This window comes from Labeo rohita, chromosome 8, assembly GCF_022985175.1.
Source record: "Labeo rohita strain BAU-BD-2019 chromosome 8, IGBB_LRoh.1.0, whole genome shotgun sequence".
Classification (NCBI taxonomy): domain Eukaryota; kingdom Metazoa; phylum Chordata; class Actinopteri; order Cypriniformes; family Cyprinidae; genus Labeo; species Labeo rohita.
Window position 1 is genome coordinate 35,928,542 of NC_066876.1, and position 22,999 is coordinate 35,951,540.

General features: G+C 34.1%; 2 protein-coding genes across 2 annotated transcripts in view; one reads left to right on the forward strand and one right to left on the reverse strand.

The window, feature by feature from the left end:
• LOC127169642 (uncharacterized) lies at window positions 1-1,069 on the forward strand. The gene is given in 1 exon segment (XM_051117152.1): window positions 1-1,069. A coding segment is annotated over 1 exon segment (1,023 nt). The 3' UTR covers window positions 1,024-1,069.
• Window positions 1,070-10,879: 9,810 nt separating this feature from the next.
• Window positions 10,880-22,999, reverse strand: part of dock5 (dedicator of cytokinesis 5) — an 87,377-nt gene continuing 75,257 nt past the window's right edge. The window contains exons 47-51 of the mRNA XM_051117137.1: window positions 21,894-22,060; window positions 16,587-16,731; window positions 16,234-16,384; window positions 12,615-12,736; window positions 10,880-12,458 (exon numbers count right to left, since the gene is read on the reverse strand). Of these exons, the coding sequence (XP_050973094.1) occupies window positions 12,357-12,458; window positions 12,615-12,736; window positions 16,234-16,384; window positions 16,587-16,731; window positions 21,894-22,060 (687 nt within the window). The 3' untranslated portion in view covers window positions 10,880-12,356. The remainder of the gene's footprint in view (window positions 12,459-12,614; window positions 12,737-16,233; window positions 16,385-16,586; window positions 16,732-21,893; window positions 22,061-22,999) is intronic.

Below are 22,999 nucleotides of genomic sequence, written 5' to 3' on the forward strand. Positions count from 1 at the left end.
ATGTTGAGCCCACTGTACTCATCCAGACAGTGATTGATCATGCTATCATCCGTGGACAAACTCGCGGCCTGGGTTCTGACCGGCTTCTTGGCGATTCTCACCATCTTCTTCAACATGTACCTTCTTCTGATCAACCAGAGGAACTACCGGAAGAGCGCCAAACACAGATTGAACCCGGCCGACTTCATCATCACGGCCATCTCCGTGGCCAGCATCTCTCTGCAGGTTCTTACGTACTTCTGGCAGACAATGGATGTGATCGACACCGTGTGCCGCATCAGCCTAGCGGGGGCCATCCTGCTGGTGCTCATCTTCAGCGTCAAGTTCATCATATTCTGGAGCACGGCCTTCCTGACCTTCTACTACGGCACTAAACTGGTGGTGGAGCCCGTCCACTGCTACACACGCATCCAGGAGGCCATCGTCAAACATGTCCACACGGTTCTGGCGGTGATCGTCGTGAGCGGCTTCACCAATTGTGTTCCATTGCTGAGCGTGTTGACCTACTACAACGGTACCAGCAGTGGCTTGAGTGACTGCGGATCCATCATGCCCACCGACACGACCGGACTCGCATACGTCTTCTACTACGTGATCATCTCCGACATCGTTCCCGGAATCATAATGGTCAAATGCAGCATTTCCATCTCATACCACCTGGCGAAACATCTTCTGGAGATGAAGGCCAGCACCAACGGCGCCCACGGGCCCAAGCTCGGCACGCAGATGCGGGTCATCAAGATGACTCTCAGTTTAGTGGTTGTGTTCGTCATCTTTGTGATCGTGGACATCTTCACGCAGATGACGGTGGTGCTCAAGAGGCAGAACACACTGGCTCTAACCATTCTCTTCGCCAGCATCTACACCACGGTCAGCGCATTTGTGCTGGTTTATGGGAAGAAAAGCTACTGGAAGGAACTGATTGCAACGTATAACCTCTTTTTAGACGAGTACCCTTGTTTGAGCAGCATGAAGGTGGAAGAGGTCAAAACAGAACCGCATGAGCATAGCCATGGGCACTAAGCTTGGCAGAAATGATATTGTTGCGTAGCTTCTTGCTATTTTTTTTTAGAGAGACCCAATGAGAAGTCTTTAAAATCAGATCTTAAAATGGTCTGCAGAAAAAGTGATTTTAAATGTACAATAGACACAACACAACTGAAAACATCTGAATGTCACTGCATTAAACAACTAAATGTCAAAGCAAGTAGAAACTATTTTTCTTTCAAATAAACACCAGTTGCTTCAAAATATGTACATCTAATGCATTGACATTCAGACACTTTAAATGTGGTGCAAGTGTTCAAGTACTTTCCAACTATCCTAATCTTTTTACTTTCTGTCATAAATACAGCTAAGGTCAAAAGTTTACATACACCTTGCAGAATCTGCAAAATTTTAATTATTTTACCAAAATAAGAGGGATCATACAAAATGCATGTTATTTTTTATTTAGTACTGACCTGAATAAGATATTTCACATAAAATACATTTACAGTACATACTGTACATATAGTCCACAAGAGAAAATAATAGATGAATTTATAAAAATGACCCTGTTCAAAAGTTTACATACACTCGATTCTTAATACTGTGTTGTTACCTGAATGATCCACAGCTGTTTTTTTTTTTTGTTGTTGTTGTTGTTTGTTTGTTTAGTGATAGTTGTTCATAAGTATTTTGTTTGTCCTGAACAGTTTTTTAGAAAAAGCCTTCATGTCCCACAAATTCTTTGTTTTTTTAGCATTTTTGTGTATTTGAACCCTTTCCAACAATGGCTGCATGATCATTTTGAGATCCATCTTTTCACACTAAGGACAACTAAGGGACTCATATGCAACTATTACAGAAGGTTTGAACACTAACTGATGCTTCAGAAAGAAAAACGATGCATTAAGAGTTATATGACTATATGTAAAAGTCTTTTATATGAAATAAATATTATCAGGGCTCGACATTAATGCTTGTCCGGGACAAGTGGATTTTGTGAAGTGGCAAGTCAAAGAGAATTTTACTTGCCTGACTGGTAAGGTAACCTGATTAAAACATCAATAACAAACAATAACTAGGGTATCACCGACACTTTAGTGAGAATGATTCTGATTTTATTACTTTCTTTTTTGATAACGGACAGTATCAAGGTTGCGTAATCCTAACCCACTAGCACACACACAGAAACAAACATGAACAAACATAGGCCCACTGCGGTAGAAAATCACACGACCAAGCACCAGCATGATTACAAATGTGACATTGATTTTATATAACAGTAGTTCAATAAACAAGTTGTTAATATTAACTTACATTTTAGACACCTTATTGACTGTTTTTGCTAACAAAAATGTTACTTCTAAAGCCACAGCAGAACAGTCGCGCATCTTCTAGCAACACACAGTGGTGTTTCATTACTGAATGATTAAGCATTTTTGAACAAATCGAGTGAGTCAATGATTCAGTGAGCCATTCATAAAGACAGTCATTTGCTTTATTTATTAAATGAATTAGCTGTTTGAACAAATTGGTTCAGTGACTCATTAAGAGTGCCTACCTACTGGTGGCTTGGTTTCGTATTTAAAAGTACTGCATTTTTCCAACATTTCAGATTTATATGTTAAAAAAAGAAAAACATAAATCTTATAACATTATTAGTGCATTTGTAATTTTACTGTGTAAATGCATTAATGGAACCTCTTGTCTTCATTAAACAGTCTGAGTAAATGCATCTAAATGGCACTTTCAGTGCAGCTTCAGTGTGGAAAGATGGAAAGATGGAGTTTGCTGATACAGTTTTATTTGAATGGTTACAACCATAGAGTCTAATTATTCTAACTGAATGTATTGAAAAAATTTAAGATTTTGACATAAATGATGACATGTACATTTAGTATAGTTAGGAAAATATTGCCCTTCATTAAGTTAAAAAGTGTCCTACAAATCAATTTAAGGCAAATATCACAAATATGCTGATTAAAGTAAGACCTCATTGAGCATTGATAAGACTATTGCTTCAAAATGGATTACAAAAAAAAAAAAAAAAAAAAAAAAAAAAAAAAAGAAATGCTGAGAATCGCCGGAGAAGTAATTTTTTTATTAGGACAAGTGAATGAAGGACAAGCACATGTCAAGGCTTACTGTTGAGCCCTGCTTATTCAGGTCAGCACTAAAAAAAATAACACATTTTGTATGATCACTCTTATTTTGGTAAAATATTAAACATTTTGTATATTCTGCAAAGTGTATGTAATCTTTTGACCTCAGCTGTATAAAGTATTTATAAATATTTACATTTATTTAATAGAAAATACAGAGTTTAGTTTGATTGCAAGTTTGATAGAAATTATATAGTTATTAAGTTTCGCTTCAGAGAGACTCAGTGAGAATCTGATCTTAAAATCAACTGCAGTTGTCTGAATGCCGTTGCATTGAATAAAATATCAAAGCAAGTGGCAACTAAACTTTTCTGAGATATCTAACTTTAAAAGTATTGTTTTTCTTTAAAGAGAACATCGGATGGCCATTTTCCAAAAGTTGGTATGATTCTTTAGGGTCTTCATGAAATATCTGTAACATACTTTGGTTAAAACCATTTAATGGTCATGTAAAACAACACCCTTTTTACCTTGTCAAAAACAGCTCTGTTCACAGCGACCCATTTTGGTGCAAAAAGAGGCAAACAAGTGGCAACTGAACATCACGGTGGTTTTTTAACAGTGCTATTTTTCTTAAAAATAAAGTTGAGTCGCGTCATTATGTTTTTCATCTAATGGCATTCAGACATTTTAAGTGTGGCTAAAATATTTAAAAACTTAAAAATAAAAGGTATACTAATCTTTATACATTCTATCAACTTAAATATACTTTAAAAGCATTCAGAGTTCAGCTTGATAGAAATGATATAGTTAGCTACTACTGTAGCTTCTTGCTATTTTTCCAGACAGAACGCAATTTTACATTTCTTTTCATCTGAGATGATACAGTGCTATTTTATGACTTTCAGGCATGAACGTTAGATGTTATTGCACATTGTGTTACGAAAGTTTGCACAATCATTCTGCTCTACTAGTCCTTGAAGGTTCATGTTAACGCAACTTGTCAGTGGTTGACATGAATAAAATATAAAAACATTCGTTCCTCGCCTTTTGTGTAAAGATACTCCTTTGTATGCTGAAAGATGCTGTAACATCTTTTGTGCGAGCGTATGCTCGCAGTTCATCAAACGTGATTTTTTTATTTATTAAAAAGTAATACAAAACCTTTCAGCAAATGTTTGCATAAAGCACCGCAGTGGTTCTTACAGTAGTTTGACAGACTCATTCACAAGGCTCATTAAGCAAAGAAACATTAATGAAAGACTTTTCATCAGCGTTTTTTTCTAGACTAGTAGTCTGAGGGAGATCTGGGTCATAAAACAGGTACTAATCTATACTGAGTATTAAATGTTTTCTGCTTAGGTCAGTTTCACTATCCTCATTCATTAAGAAATTATTTTTCGAGTGGGTTCATAATTATTACACTAATTTCTGTCAAGCAAACCAAGCATTAAGTACTGGATGGAAAACTTCACTGCATCATTTTGGACCTTTGGATCTTAAAACTGTTTGTAGAAAAGGTGATTTTATATGTACATGGATATAAAAAGTAGACAAAACAATTCAAAATGTCTGAAAGTCACTGCATTAAATAACAACATCAAAGCAACTAAACATGTCTGTGAAACGTTTTGCCTAAAAGTGCTATTATTCTTTAAAATAAAGGCCACTTGGATATTTTTTCATCTAATGCATTGACATTTAGATATTTCAAGAGTGGCCTAAGTGGTTAAAAACTTTCAAATAAAAGCTATACTAAATCTTTATCCATTCTATCGATCATAAATGTAACATTTATAAATATTTGCATTTATTTGATCAAAACACAGTAAGCAATATTGATACATTTTACAATTTAAAATAGCTATTTTCTATTTTAATATATATGACCCTGGTTCACAAAACCAGTCATAATGGTCAATTTTTCAAAATTGAGATTTATACATCATCTGAAAGCTGAATAAATAAGCTTTCCATTGATGTATTGTTTGTTAGGATAGGATATATTTGGTCGAGATACAACTATTTTAAATCCTGGAATCTGAGGGTGCAAACAAATCAAAATATTGAGAAAATTGCCTTTAAAGTTGTCCAAATGAAGTTCTTAACAATGTATATTTCTAATCAAAAATTAAGTTTTCATATATTTACAGTAGGAATTTTACAAAATGTCTTCATGGAACATGATCTTTACTTAATTTCCTAATGATTTTTGCCATAAAAGAAAAATCGATAATTCTGACCCATACAATGTATTTTTGACTATTGCTACAAATGTACCCCAGCGACTTAAGACTGGTTTTGTGGTCCAGGGTCACATATTTGAATATATTTGAATCATTACTCCTCCAGTCTTCATTGTCACATGATCATTCTAATATGTTGATTTGCTGCTCAAGAAACATTTATGACGCTTCATATTTTTTGTGGAAACCATAATTAATTTATTTCAAAATTTTTTATGAATAGAAAGATCAAAAGAATAGTATTTATTTGACATACAAATCCTCCGCAACATTCTAGGTCACTTTCAATCAATGTAATGCACCTTTGCTTGCTAATTTCTATAAAAAAAATAATAATAATAAATCATACTGACCTCAAACATTTGAATGGTAGCGTGAATATAAGTATGTATCTATTTGGAGCCAGCAGACATGGAGAACACTTCCTGATGCAGACAGAAATGAGAGGAAAGATCAAAAGAAACTCAAAAACATTAGAAAACAGAGCCAAACTATATTTGCCCAACAAAAAAAAAACTCTTTGACAGAAGGCAATGCTTCCATCTCTACTGTTGACATCACACTAGGTTCGACCCTTAATGATGGGCCACATCTGAATATGTGGCACCTTTTAATGGCATTTTGAAATTTCTGGAGCTCAACAGCCCACATTTCAGAAAAGCAGGGCTGTGCAAAAGTGGTATTGTACTGAAGCCTTTTCGTGCCAGTATTTCGCATATTTTGACCCAACAGCCTACACTTCACATAATATGCCTGTAGGTGACACTTGAGTTATATTTAACCAACATTAATAGTTTCATCAAATGGTAAACGTATATAGTATGTACATAAGAGTAAACGGAACAATACTTACAACTAACGTGACGTCTTCTGCTGCATGATTTTATCATTTTGTAGTCAGTTAATTCGATTTGTAAAATGAAACAATATTTGTCATCTTCTTTATTTTAGACATTTCATGTTTATTAAAAAAAAAACAGACAGTAGCTACGTAATTTTCGACCGAAATTGCCCAACTTGACCCTGTTTGTGCAACTCCGGTGGTATTTAACATGGCAAAATCAACTATTTGAATGAATATAATAAACGTATGAACTAAACAAATGACACTTGGTATGCCTACTTCTGAAAGAAAAAAAAACAATCTGCATTTTATTAAAACAGTGTATAAAAACAACATTTTAGTGCAACACTGTGGGCTCTTTTTTAAAGAAATAGAATGGTGAAGGAAACTGTAGCTCTAATTCTAGTTGGGAAGTAATCATTTTAAAACAATATTTTAAATATCCACAAGTTTCCTACACCCCATGAGGCCTTGCGTCAAAAGTGGGAGCGTCTTCCGGTTCAAAGTAAACAAGCGGGACGTGACACTCATTAATTCAGCAGTTGACAAGAGTGACGGGCAAATGAAACGTCGTGAAGCACCGAGACTTTCCTCTGACTGTTTCGGGAAAAGATTCAAAGCTTAGAGAGTGTCGAAAACAGCGCGATCTGGTGGTTAGTAAAAAATAAAGCAGCCAAAAGACTAAAGCTCCGTCGGAAGACGCATTCACTTTCAGATGATGTATAAATCTCAATTTTGAAAAATTGACCATTATGACTGGTTTTGTGATCCAGGGTCATAATTTCCATAGATCGGTCCATATTATATGCACAAATAAAAGTCTAACAGTGTGTGTGTGTGTGTGTGTGTGTGTTTGTTTGTTGAATTTCTGATAAATTTATTTACCCATTGAATAGTGCCATTATATGCCAGTACGAATATCAATATGATGTAATATAAGAATAATGTACACATATATTAATTGCATATGTCATATATTTAATTTTCCTGAAATAATTTGTATTCTTCATATTACCTGTATGACTGGGAATTTAAAAATGTAATTATTAAATAGGTCCCAATGAAAATGTACTCGCAAAGTAAGATCTGGGGGTTGAACATTACGACATGAGCGAATCGCGCACATGACTGGACAGAAAGTGAGGCTTTTACCAAAGTGATTTCTACGTTAACAAGCCTCGAATCGAGGCTTCATCTGGCATGCCCTTTAACACAAGCTCTGAATTTTCGGTTCAAATATCATTTCACTAGTTGACAGTCATTCAAGATTTTGCGGTCCAAACTTCTAATAACACAAATTCGAAAAACATATGTTGTCCATAAGAACGTAATGGCATCTTTCATAAAGGTGTGCATCTTTACAAAGTAAACAATGGTCTAAAAAACACTTTTAGCACACAAAATACCATTGGTATACCGCCACCTTACCGGAAGTTGTACCCACGTTCTTTTTTACAGTAACGCCCCCCGGAAACGTGTGGATACACACACCTATTCTTATGTGTATGCCTAATATGCAAAAAATGTCATAACGTTTCATGTCTTCTCCCATGTCTTTCCCATCTTCTCCCATTTAGTTTGGGTTTCTCATAGCAAAAGTCGTCGTAGTTGGGTAAAATCGGAGAGCAGTGAATGGGAGAGTACCACAATAAATAATAATAATAATAATAATAATAATAATAATAATAATAATAATAATAATAATAAATATATTTTTTGCATTCCCATTTGCTCAAATAGCAAAAGAAAAACTACACGATAGTGTTTTCACGACTTTTTCCAAAGGAAAAAAAAATTGAGCTAGACTGACATCGGCAGTCAGAAGAGAGAACAATGTCAAATTTACCGTCCCTCCATAGACGCGGCACTAGAGTTAATTAGTTTTTTTTTTTTTTTTTTTTTTTTTTTTTTTGGTAACTTGATGAAAAGGTGATATAACGCAAAGTATAGTGTTATGAATATACATACATATTTTTAAAAATCAAAACATAAAAAACTTTAAAGGATTTATGATGATAAAGACCGTTGAAACGCGTCATCACAGGCTTGTGAAAAGGATCCATTAAGTTCCGTGAATCAGGTATCACGGTATTATTTAAAGAAAAAAGTCGAATAGTTTGCACCATGGAATATTATATTAGATATTAACATTTCTATCGTAAAACAGTTGTCAAATATCAAATGTGTCGCTACTTCTTACCTCGCTCTCTTTCAACGTTTAAACAGAAGCTTCCGCTGAAATTCGCGGTTTCGCGCTCTGTGAATGGTAAACCCCGCCTACTCAGATTTGATTGGCCATCTCTGGTGCTACACAAACAGCGCTAAATACACAAAAACATACGGTAATTTTCCGACTTTTGAGGATTCATTAGTGTTTTGTACACATATTGCCATATTAATTATAATTCAAATGCATTTCTTTTACTGACCACAATTTTAGTGTTTATTGTTTAGAGGGGCACTTTTAATTAATTTTGAAAAAGGGAAGGTTCTGGAGCCTTCTAAACAAATCTATCTTTTTTTGAGCAAACTAGGCTATTTTACAATTGGAATTCAGTTTTTAACAGTAAACACTTGATTCAAATTCAGCATTAAGCTAATGATAGAAATATATAAAGGTTGGGTTATAGACTGGTCTATTTTTTCTCAGTCCACAGGTTTAACTGAGGATCTCCAGTTGTAAAGGCAAGTTTAAAGTGGTGTTACCATGGAGATATCCATCAGCGCATGTAAGATTAAAGGCTATTTAGCAGTCAGTCATTTTACAGGCTTATACAGAGACTATGATGTTTCAAGCGTCACGTAACAACCACTTTCCAGCAGGAGACCTGTGAAGAAGAGGACCGCACATACACATTATGATCTATTTCGGACTGGCATCAAACAAAACGAACAACAGGAAATCGTTGTCAGCATCCAAAATTCCAATGTAAAAAAAAGAAATGTGGATATAAAAGCCACATAAATGATTTCCAGCAACGAATGTCAATCTAGACGATACTTGACTTTGTGTGCCTCATATCGTTCAGCACAACACAGAGTAGTATCCATTTCAAGGAAAAAAAAAAAAAAAAGAGCAACACCTTCACAGCCGAGATTATTCAGTCTGTAATCTCCAGCCTGAGGGAAGGGAAAGAGCTTTGATCTGCTGCTGCGTTGACTCTCACCCACCACCTTCATTTCTGCCCGCTGAGAGAGAACAGATGTCAAGAGTATAATGTCATCCTGGGGCATCATAAACTCAGGAGATGGCCAGTTATTACGGTCAGGGCTCTGGATGACTCACGAAGAACATAACAATTTAAATAAGATCACTGTGACAAGTTACTCTTCAATCAAGCACAAACACAGCATATTTGACCAAGAAGTATTTGACATTGTGTTAAATCACCTTTTAGGCTTTACTAGTTCATTGATGCACCTAATGAATATAAAACTTAACAATATGAGGTCATAAAAGTGTATGTATAATCAAAACATAATCATTTAAAATGATTTTAAATATATGAAGCGGATCCAAATACATTCAGGGCCACTGTAAATACCAAAACAAAACTAGGCATAGATGTGATGATTACTGCATTGATAAACTGATTTTTCTCAGCAGGTTTCTTGTATAAATCAAGTGGTGAAAGTGGTTAGAACAAACATGTTTTCCCTAGGAAATCATCTTTTTTTTTATAATAGAAAGAAAAAAAAAGAAAAACAATTTTCAGAAATACACAATGTGGTTATTTGGAAGCATTCATTTGTCTAATTTCAGTTTCACCAGCAGTTTCTTAACATGTTAATAGAATAAGTTGCATCAAATCTCGACTGACAGGTTTAAAAAGAAAATGATTTATTTACATTGAAAGGTAATTTGACGTATTAACTATAAAACTCCTTAAGTGAAAAACTAGTAAACAGTTTGATTCAAGATTTCTTTTGGCACTTTTATTCAAACTGGAGTGCAAAAATCCTCAAATAACAGTTATGATTGGTTGTTTTCCATTGATTTTCATGGGTTTCTGCCTGTATGTGGCAAAAACAGTCCACTTTGACAGAAAAAAATATAAATAATTGCTTTAAAAACACACACATTTACTATACTGAAAGGGTATTTGGATGTTGAAATGATCCGTGTAGGCCAGAATACCCTTGGTTTGTATTTTTGTTCAGAATGAAACAAATTAAAATAAAAAAAACACTTTCATTCATTCAAATCTCATTTAAATTACAGTTTCAAGTTTAAATAATCCTGTAAAGAAAATAAATCTATATTTACACCTACAATCCCTTTAAAAAAACATCGTTCTGGTTTTCCCTGGAATTTTGTGAAATTTCTATCACATTTGTTCTGATAATTGTGCAATTTAATACAGAATGTACAAAACATTTCATGCAGAAAAAGAATTTTCCATGCGCACATCAATTAAATATTACCATATTTGCAAAAAACTCTTAAAGTACAAAACCTTGAAAATTACCTTATTATAAGAACCCATTACAAGAAAAAAATATTAATGCCGACAGACCCAGTGTAGTTTTTAACCAGTGAATATATAAGAATCCTGTTATTCTGATATCTTTATGTAATAACAAACAATTTCATAACTGGAGCGCTGCATTCAACAACATGACAATGAATAAATTAAAACATCCAAAGTTGCAGTTGCATTCTGTCATAATGAATGAAGACCAATTTTGAATCACAAATGAAAAAAAAAAAATCATATAAAGAAATAAAAAACATCATGAGAAAAATTACAGTGTACAAATACAAATACAGTGCATGTACTACATAAATGTGATATTTTGACTTGAGGTAAATAAAGAAGCAAGCCCTAAAACCTAAAGCCCTGATTCTCTGCACTAAGCTATATATGTTGCTCCAAACTAAAAATGTACCGTGCTTTAAAGGGAAAGCTCATGCAAAAATACAAATTTGCTGAAAATGTACTTACCCTCAGCTCATCCAGATGAGTTTGTTTGTTCATCAGAAGAGATTTGGAGAAATGTAGCATTACATCCCTTGCCCACCAATGAATCCTCTACAGTGAATGGGTGCCGTTAGAATGAAAGTCCAAACAGCTGATAAAAACCATCATAATAATATACACCACTCCAATCCATAAATGAATGTCTTGTGACTTGAAAAGCTGTGTTTTGTAGGAAACAAATCCATTATTTAAATGTTTTTAACTTAAAACCTCCTGGCTAAAAGTCCATATTCCATATTACTGCTTTCTCCAGTGAAAATCTTATCTAGTCTGAATCAGGAGAGAAATATGCACAGAGGTCAAGTACTGACGCCACCCATTCACTGCAGAGGATCCATCGATGAGCAAATGATGTAATGCTACATCTCCAAATCTTTTCAAATGACAAAACAAACTCATCTATGTCTTGAATGACCTGAGGGTGAGTACATTTTCAGCAAATCTTCATTTTGTGGTGAATTACTGCTTGAATATTAACACATTAGGTAGCATTCCTGAATTACAAAGACATTTGATCTGCGTATCTGCAATCATGACAGAACTAAGTCGACATTTTAAATCATTTCATAATGCCTGAATTTTTTAATACTGCATCTGCATTTCTCTACAATTAAATTTGGATCATAGGCTTTTTGCAGTAAATGTTTGGGATTTTCTGTATAAATGTAGCTCAATCGCATTAAGAGCATTTTTTCTTGCTTAAGGGAGAAAGTAATGCAAACTGTGCTGCGGGTGCAAGAGGTCCAACTACAAAAGTTTTAATTGCATGAACGCGCAACCTGACAATTACGAGCAATGTGCAAAGTGAATATGTGCACAGATCTTCATTAACTTTAAATATCTCTATTTATATAGCATAGATAGAGGTCGAGAAAAACAAATTCAGTGGATGTGAGGCTGAGCCAACCAACCAACCAACCTTTGGTCACGATCCTGCCCAGCAGTTATGAATAAATACACACTAGAGGTCCATTTCCAAAAAAAAAAAATGTTTTATCAGGATGAGACTGCTCTTTTGCTACCAAAATGAATTATAAACAGGTTTAATCAGATAACCATGACAAATAATCTCTCAGCTTTGAATTTTTTAAAAAGATGAACGAGTACCGTTTAGAAGTGTTTTTCACAGCACGCAATTATCTGAGACACAGTACCGCGGGCGTCTGCTTCTGGATTCAGGAGAACCGGAGTGTGTCTACTGTGGATTGCTCTCATAGGTGGGAAACATGGACTTGCGTGTTTTGGGTGGAGGCGGTGGAGGCTTGTTTTCAACTTTTGTGGGTAAAGGAGGTGTGAACTACGGGTGAGATAAAAAAAGAAAAAGCATTTTAGCATCCTATACAATTTACACTTTTGTCTTCAGCTCAAAACACAAATGTACAAAAGAAAGTGTAAATGTACTGCTAATATGTAAACTGTTTTCCAAGTGCAGACTGTGCATGCTGTGTCTTACGTCAAAGGTGGAGTTATAGATGCTCTCGCTCTCGTGAGGGTGTTTTTTGGGTGGCATTGGTGGAGGGGTGTTCGTGATGTCCGGTGTGCTGTAGTCACTCTCGCTCGGGAGACACGTGTAACCTATAGGACAATAATCAATTTGAGGTTTCATAATGTTTATACAGATGTGTCATTAGCAGGATTAGTGTTCTGCATGATCTTCTGTGTATTTATTTATATTAGTGCATACGTATTTTTCCAAACCGCCAAACGGCAGTCTCCCTTCTCTGCAAAATGCGATGCATCTGCTCAGCCAATCACAGCGCACCATTTCATGCACTATAAACAGTAAAGGCGGCACTTTGAATACACCCCGCATCCTAGTTTTCAACATTGAGTAATGTATCACAGACATATCTGAGAATCCTTTCATAAACAAAGTGTAGTGAGAGTGTAAATAAGAGATTCACTGTGCAGTGTAGAGAGCTTCGTTGATTATAATGGAACTTCATGAGAACGCGATGAACTAAGATGAGCGACAGCTTTTAATGATTTTAAGGGAGTTTGTAAATGAGATACTGATTTAATACAACAGTTAAATAAACAGGAAGTTAATATTAAGTGATTAACATTGTCTGACTACAACACTATTGCCTGATTTTGCTCTATTTCGTAGAAACAAAGTCACAACTGAGCTACTGCGCATCTCCATTCAAACACAGCTGTGTTTCCTTTATGAATTAAGGTGTGTTTTTAAATGGATCTAGTGGATCAATTAATCAATTACCCATTCATAAAGACAGTCACTTGCTTTATTCCTGAATGAATCAGCCGTTCGAAGGAAACAAATGAATATGATTCAGTAATTAAAACCACCACCTACTGGCAGTTTTAGTTTAATTTTTAAAGTATCTTCTTCCACCTCTGAGCCTCATTAAACAAATGAAAATACACCTACAAGCCACTTTTGTGTTGTTCTGTGCCACCTCTGTAGTACAAATTAATTTGGTTAATACTGATTTCATCTGATTGGTAACTTGTTCTTATTCTGTTGTTTTAATTAAGCATTTTAAAAAAGCTTATAAAATCTATTTTAAAAAAATTGACAAAAGATGACATACTTTTAATAAAGTTAAAAAATGCCATTACAAAGGTAAAAACAAAATTCCCCTGTAATTCACTTTAAGGAGTCAAATATCGCCTCGTAATGGGAAGAGTTCAGATGCAAAAGCCTCTAAATCCATCTGATGTATTTCTTTAAAATGAGCATTTCTTTTTGGCTACTTTGTATAGGTTCCTATGTAAGTACTGGTACTTCGGATCAGGCTGAGGCTGGAATGTAGCGAGTTTGAAGTAAAAGTATTTGATGGACATATTCATTGTGTCAGGAGCATTCACTCAGTATCATTATCTCAGATGGCTTTTAGCTGGTTTTGCATCTGTACTCTTTATATATATATATAGAAAGCATTTTATGTATAAATGCTATAAGTTAAAGTTTAATTTAAGCGATTTTAAAACAATTTGCACATAAACTATAAATTGTATATGCTTTTGTTTTCTTTTGTTCTTTTTATTTCCATCAATGACAGTCTTAAGTAGGTTTCACTTCAGCACTTGTCTCTTTAAAACCTGATGCACGATGCGGAACTGACACATGTCATATTTTCTCCGAACTCTTTACGGTTATTTAAGACCTTATAACTCATTTAGGACTATGTTTACGAGGTAACTTGCCAAAACCATGCATTTTGACATAATTGTTTGTGTTTTCGTCCGTTGAAGCACTACTGTCTGAGCTGTCTGAAGAGGCTCAGTGTATGCGTACAGCCAAACCGCAACCTTTTAAACTATACTTCACTGCACTGTTTAGGCAGCGTAACCCCAGGTATGTGTCACCACATTCTCAGGTTATAAAGAAAAAATAAGGGAAAAGTTAATCTTCTCTAAATTAAGCAGCAATATCTTCTGAGGTAAAAGTTATTACAGCTGTGTCTAGGGACAAGCTGGCCAGCACACTGCTCTGACCTAATCAGCCCATTTGTATCCTATTATTTAATTCACTCTTGTCACTTATTACAGAACAGCTAATCATGATGATTGTCTTCGGAAATTCGGAAAAGATAAAGATGTGTGTGTGTGTGTATGTATGTATATATCTGTGTGTGTGTGTGTGTGTGTGTGTGTATATATATATACACACACACACACACACACACACACACACACACACATATATATATATATATATATATATATATATATATATATATATATATATATATATATATATATACATACACATATACATATACATATACATATACATGTTTATTTGATCAAAAAAAAGAAAGAATAATACTGAAAAATGTTATTACAATATAAAATATTGTATATTAAATATTTTTTTAATATACTTCTAAAATCATGATCCTTCAGAAATCATTCTAATATGCTGATTTATTATCAGTGCTGGAAACGGTTGTGTTGCTTAATATTTTTTTGGAACCTGTGGTACTTTTTTCTGGATTCTTTGATAAATAAAAAGTTAAAAAGAACAGCATTTATTTAAAATAGAAATATTTTCTAATAATTTACACTACTGTTTAAAAGTCAGTCCATTTTTATTAGAATACTTTTATTCAACAAGGATGTGTTAAAATAATAAAAAGTGATAGCACAGATTCACTTTGTTAGAAAATATTTATATTTTGAATAAATGCTGTTCTTTTTAACATGTTATTCATCAAAGAAATCTTAAAAAAAAGAATCACAGGTCCAAAATATATTTGGCAGCACAACTGTTTCCAACATTGATAATTCTAATAATAAATCTGCATATTAGAATGATTTCTGAAGGATCATGTGACACTTAAGACTGGAGAAACAGCTGATGAAAAATTCAGCTTTGCATCACAAGAATAAAATCTGTTTTAAAGTATATTTAAATAAAAAACATTATTTTATGTTGTAAAAACATTTGGCAATATTCCTGTTTTTTTCTGTATTTTTGATCAAATAAATGCAGTCTTGATTAGCATGAGAGACTTCTTTTAAAAACATTACAAGTCTTACTGATCCCAGACTTTTGAGCGGTAGTGTGAACATATATTCCCACAAAAATATGAAGCAGCACAACTGATTTCAATGCTGATAATAATAAGAAATGTTACTTGTGCAGCAAATGATTCTGAATGATTTCTGAAGGATAATGTAACACTGAAGACTGGAATAATGATGCTAAAATTCAGCTTCTATCACAGGAATAAATTACATTTGTAAATTAAAACATTGTAAATGTTTCCAAATAGAAAAAAGTTATTTATAATATTTCACAATATTATAATATTATATAATAGCATACATAATAAAAATATAAGAGTAATAAAAAGTATAATATTCGCACTGTACTTTTTATTAAACAAATGCACCCTTGTAAGAGACTTCTTTCCAACATCATACCCAAACTTAAAAGCAGCGTATACTGAAAACTATTTTAAAGAAAAAGTACTGCAGCACCATGGTACACTGATGGTAGCATTACCCTTTTCATGCACCATGGTAAAGAAAAACCATAGCTCAAAAAAAAAAAAATACAATCATCTCGGTTGGTGTCAGATGTGTGGTTGTGCACTCACTGGAGCTGCGTGGTGTGTGTGGCGAGGCAGGCAGAGGGCTGAGAGGGTTGTGTAAACTCAAACTGGATGATTCTCCATGAAACAGCGACAGTGTGAGTCTCCGGTCTCCTATCGTCAGACTTTTAGGCCTCGGCTGCTTCTCTGGAGGAATCTGCCACCACACAGACAGCATATAAAATGAATCATATCTCCAAATATTAAATTTGACCACTTTAAATATATTCTTTCCTCCGATTTATTCAACTCAATTCTCCAATTTCACTATGAAATGACACATATCAACATCAGAGAACGGTCACTGTTATGAACAGCTCAATGACAGCCAAGAACAGAGGAAAAAAACACAAAAGCACCTCGTCTTTGTCAGCGGGTCGCTCCAGTAAGACCTGAGACTTGCTCATGCTCCATTCTTTCCTGTTCTTTTTACTTATCCGATTATCTTCCTCCGAGCGAGACAGAACCGAAGCCCTGCTGTCGCTCACACGGGAGAGCAGCGAACTGAGAGAAAAAGAGACAATCAGATGAAAACCTTTTGCACACCTATACAAATCCTCTGAGCATGTCTTTCCATGTATTACGCCTCTGTACAACAACATCCTGGTTGTGTATTAGCTTTGTAATCTGCTCTAACAACACATTTTTTGTATTTTTTCCTATCTCATTTTAATGCGCAGAGACTATAAGTAAGCCACTTGTGGGTTGAGTGATGCAGAAGTGGAAGCCTCCAAATAGCAACCGGAAATGACACTTCAATATATGTTAGGGATGGGCATTTTAGGAAATTTCTCATTTTGATTATCGATAGGTTTCAAAAGCGATTAATCGAGTAATCAGGGGCGGGGCATGGTCATAATGGATATAATGAAAAAAAAAAAAAACTCTGAAGACTGTTAAGAAAATGAGTGTTAAAAATAATATGACGTGAAAACCTGTCTATGAAAACATGATTAGGACACTGTTAGATTATGATTATGATGCAGCAATGTTATTAATAAAGAAGCAAATAAAAAGTAATAGCTGCCTGAGGTGAAGAGTGACTTTATGCCAATAAACTGAAGCCCATTCTATGAACTTGGTAACATTACAACTTGTATTTGCACAAAAGAATGCAAAAACTAGCGAACTTTAAGTTACGCGCTAGAGAGAGAGAGTGAACGAGTGAGCTCCCGCCATGATGCACTTTTATAACAGTGTGCTGAAACATGGGCAAGGACAGAATTTCTATAGATTTCCATACAGTTAACCATTATAAATGTTCATGGCAGATTTGTGCTATAGTTTCATCTACATCATTAAGTGATTCCATAAATCACCTGCGCATTTTCGAAACCATACAAATTGAATTATGCCTATTGTTGAACAAATATGACGGAAAAAACACTGCTAGAGGTCTAGAGGTCGACCGATATTGGATTTTAGCAATACCGATGACTAGGTTGGTCCACACTGGCCGATAACGATTAATCGACCGATAGTTTTTAAAATGGATACTGAACAGAAAATGAATAGTGCTCTACTATTAAAAAAAAATTGCCTACAGAACCATACTTTGTAAATGAATAAAAATATTAATACTAATTATATATATATAGATCATTACAGTTAGTTCATTGTTCATTAATGTTAACAAAAGCAACTAAAAATGTTTAAATATATCTGTAAATGCTGAAATTATCAAACTCTAACAAGTAACAATACTTCTATTCTACAGCTTTTATCAATCTTAATGTTACAAATGGACTCAAATGGATATTGTAAAGTGTAACCATTACATCAACAATCAAGCTAAAGATGACCATCTTTAAATAAAGGCCACAGTATTGAAATGGCATACATATGGATATTGTGTACTTTCACAATTTAACTGCTTCTATTCTAGAACATTTGTGGTTATTTAATCAAAATATAAAAATATGTTAGTCACACAACGGGAAAAGTGCAGCGCAGTGTCAAGAAGAACTCGCAGCTATCCGGTATCGCACACACTGGACACGTCGCGTTCAATTCAAGCGGCGTCTACAAGACTTTATTTGATCACCAAACGGCAAAAGTATACTGCTGTCCTTTCTCCACTAATGCAGCATCTAGTCAACAAATTCATCGCTTAGTAATGACATGAAAACATGCACTACAGTATACTGTACACACCGTTTCGTTGTCAATGTTTTAAGCGCAGTGTCACGTGTCTAAACAAACGGCACGTGCTGTCAGTGATTTCCGCCACACTCTCATGCTGTATAACAAAGACTATAGGGACTTCGCTGTATAATGACGACCTTCTCAGCCGTTCCAGCAACGGACCCAACCCGGAAAAACTATCAGATGGATTTTTGCTGATAACCGATAGTACCGCCAATCAACTCGGCAAAACCGATACATCGGTCAACCTCTAATTATAACATCAGTATTAAAAAAAACAAAAAAAACAAAAAACAAAAACATCTCTAAAAGCAATATGACCATCATAAAAAACTCAGTCAATACTGGGCACAGCATTTGAGCATGAAACCAATATGCAGCACATTCAGCATGTAATAAATGTTAATATCCCAACACATCCCAAGAGTGACTTAATACCAACTTAAGTCTGTTCTGACACATACTATGATATTAATCAGATAACTTCAATACATAGCATAGACGTAACATTACAACTATCTGCACAAACAATGCCAGTGAACTTTGTTTCATGCTTTAGAGCTCCATGTTGCCCTTTCATGACAGTGAACTGCAATGAAATCAGACATAATTTACTGTAGATTTCACATTCTGTAAAGTTCTAATTAGAATGCTGTGTTCATGAAATGCCAGTGAAGTTTAAGTTACGCGCTATAGCAAGAGAGAGAGAGAGAGAGAGCAAGCGAGCTCTGTGATGCGCTTTCATACCCCTACGTATTCCAAAAACAACTGAAATTGTAGTATGCATACTGTTGAACAAATATGATTTAAAAAAGCACTGCTGCATTACTTTAACATTAAATCAGTATTAAAAAAAAAAAAAAAAAAAAAATTATAATTAATATGCAATTTGCAATATGGTAATATGCAGCACATTCAGCATGTTAAATGTTAATATTCCAACGCATTCTAATAGATTAAGCAGATATGCATGTAGCGAACCCACACATCACTACGTGACTTCGAAGCCATGCATCTCTCTCTTTTCTCACGTCAATATTTTGGACTGCATGCTAAACAATTAGAGCTCAGGGTGCCACCCAAAGTGCTGCTCCAACCAATCAGGAGAAAAAAAAAAAAAAAAGTTTCACGATCATCGTTATCATGACTGATCATCGCTGTCACGGCAGAGTACTCGAGTACTCGACCGCTGTTGCACAACCCTAATATATATATACACAATTATTCTTGAAAGATTCTTCTGAGATCTGTGTCTTATTCTCTCAGCTGCCTGTCTTGGTAATTAATACTTATTTATATGATATACACACTTGATTGGCATTTAAGAACACATATGCTAAAAACAGAAATGTTAACTTTAAAAGCACTCATATAAAATGAAGGTCAGTGAACAAAAGAGGTTTTTCAAACATAACTGGAAACATTACAATTAGAAGAGATATGCATTGAGTCCAGCTGCTTCCGACTCTCATAATACAGTCACAATAGAAAAGTACAAACTATTGTTACCATTGTTTTAAATTTAATCCTGAAGTTTTATAATGCAAAGAAGGAAACAATAAGATTTTCTAAACTCTTCTCAAGGACATGAACACATTTTTTTTAATTTATTTAAATAATGTTTATTCTAAAACTCTCCAATTATGTCAGTCTGTAACAGTCTAAGCATCCCATTTTAGCTGTGACTGTTTTATAAATCTGGCACTTTATATATATATATATATATATATATATATATATATAAAAAATGTAAATAAATATGAAAAAAAAATGAATTGGGAAAAAAAAATAATAGTACTATTATTATTATATAAACAAAATTATATGTACATTAAATAAACATCAGCATATATATATATATATATAAATGTCCCTGTATTTTGTCTCATATTTATATTTATATATATTTATATTTATTTATTTTATTTATATATATATATATATATATATATATATATATATCGTATGATATCACACGGGCAGCAAGAGCCATATGACATGAGTGCTGATTTGCTGACAAGCTGTGATAGATGTGATGATGTGATTTTATACAACAGTTCAGTAAAGAAGTTGATACTGTGTTACAATTTAAACACAATATTATGTATTTTTGCTCAATTTTGCAGACAACATATTACTTTTGAAGCCATAGCAGAATTGTTGCGCTTCTCCGAAAAACACAGCAGTGTTTAGTTTCCGAATAAATCCATGTTTTGAATGAATCGTGTGAACCAATGATTCAAAAGCCCATTCATAAAGAATTAATGCCTGAATGATTTTTAAATTAAAGAATTAAAGCCATTTGAACGAATCAGATGATTAAATCAATGACTCTTTAAGACATTTACCACCACCTGCTGGCAGATTTTGTTTCTTATTTAGAGTATCATTTCATAAAAAAAAAAAAAAAAAAATATAAAAATATTAAAAGGATAGTTCACCAAAAAATTAATTCTGTCATCATTTACTCAACCTCATGTCATTTCAAACTTTTCTTGTGGAAATGATCTCCTTTTACAGTATGTTCCATAGTTTAAGTTATTGTTATACACACACACACACATATATATATATATTCAATAGATATTCAAATTTGCATCTTTAACAGAAATGTTTGTCATGTTACTACAACAGAAACTCATGCAATATGTAAATAATGCAAAACATAGCTAGATACTCACACACACACACACACAAACATACACACACACATTAATGTTAGATGTAAAGAGGCTGTAATGAAAATACCTAATTTTCCCTCCTAATTTTCTTTTAATTTTACTTTCTCTTAATTTTTCCCCTTCTGACTTTTCCATTTTCCATCTCAGCGAGGGAAATGGCCATACATAAACTATATTATGGCTTAATTAAAAATTAAAAGAATTTAGTCATAGTAATTAAGAATTAATTACCAAGAATATTTTCTCAGCAATAAAAGCACAGACTCTGATGACGTCAAATCAGGCACAAAAGAAAGAAAAATGGAAACTGCACTTTTCACGTTCTTTCCCACTAGGCATCATTCAATCACAATAATGACTTTGCAGCAAAAAAACTATAATGCAAGTGTTCTGACCAGTTACGAATGACTAATTTGGGATCATTTCATCTGCAAATACTCAAGGGGAAACAGGCTGATCAGTGAGAACTGGTTAAGGTTGTCATTTACTCTTTTTCTCTACGTTTACTTTTTTTCAGATTTGAGCTTAGGTTTTCTGAATTTTTTATCTTTTTTTAATAGGTTATCTAAATTGTTGGGGAGTTAATGGTAATTAAGGACTTGTTTAACGAGAACCCACTTATCCAGCACCTACAAGAGCCAATTAAATACAGAGGTTAAATGGATTAATGTCATGTTTGTCCACTAGCAGAAAGCGTAATTACATGGGAAACGGAATCAGTCCGTGACCTTTCCATGACCACGGGATCTCTGTACTGTGGCAAATTAGCCCTCATTGCGGTGCTGAAAATGAGCGAATGTATTTCTAGGAATGAGACAACAGGACACAGTGGATACTGACTCCTGGGAAGCAGGTCTGGAGGAGTTTCCGTCGGAGGAGCCCGAGCCGCTGGAGTGTCCAGAGGAGGCGTTGGAGATGGTGGACATCCGTCTGAGCGTGGAGGACATGATGTACGGCATCACCACCGACCCCACGCGACTCTTCTTCTTCTCTGTCAGAGAGCAGGGCTGGAAATACACGAGCACAACAAACAGGTCTCTTTTTAGAGCATATGTGGATCTCACCGAGTTCTACTGCAATTCAGTTCAAACAGATCAACCAAAATCTTAACTTTTAGCATTTATAAATGCAAGTTTGGCACTACTTCGTCTCCCCATTAAAGATGAAGTATGTAATTTCTGCCCCACCCCTAGTAAGAATAATACTTTTATATTCAACAAGGATGCATCAAATTCATAAATTGTCAAAGACATTTACAATGCCACAAAAGACCTGTCTTGTTCAATATCACAGTTTCCACAAAAATATTAACAGCACAACTGTTTTAACATTGATAATAATAATAACACATGATTCCTGATCAGCAAAACAGCATAATGGAATGATTTCTGAAGGATCATGTGACACTGAAGGCTGAAGTAATGATACTGAAAATTCAGCTTTGCATCACAGAAATAATTTGCATTTTAAAATATATTACAATGGAAAATGGTTATTTTAAATTGCAATAATATTTCACAGTATTACTGTTTTTGCTAGATTTTTAATTACATAAAAGCACCATTAATGCAAAATTTTAAAAAAATCTTAACGTTAAACATTTGAACTGTAATGTAGGCATGTGGGATTTTTGCTTAGTAAAAATTGCTTAAAGTAATAAGCAATAGCACGCGTCTGCACAACAAATAAGATTTTAATATTAATTCTTGCATTTAGGGCACAAATTAAGGGATGGGCTATGTGCCATCTAATTATAACTGCTTAGTTGTCACTGGGATGGGAGAAAGTGTTTTAACATCAAAATAATTACAAAATTCATCTTTAAAAGATTAGTCCACTTTGAGAACAAAAATTTACAGATAATTTATTCACCCAACGAAACGAATGCTTATTTTCAAAGAAAAATTACAACTTATATACTTTTTAACCTCAAATACTTGTCTAGT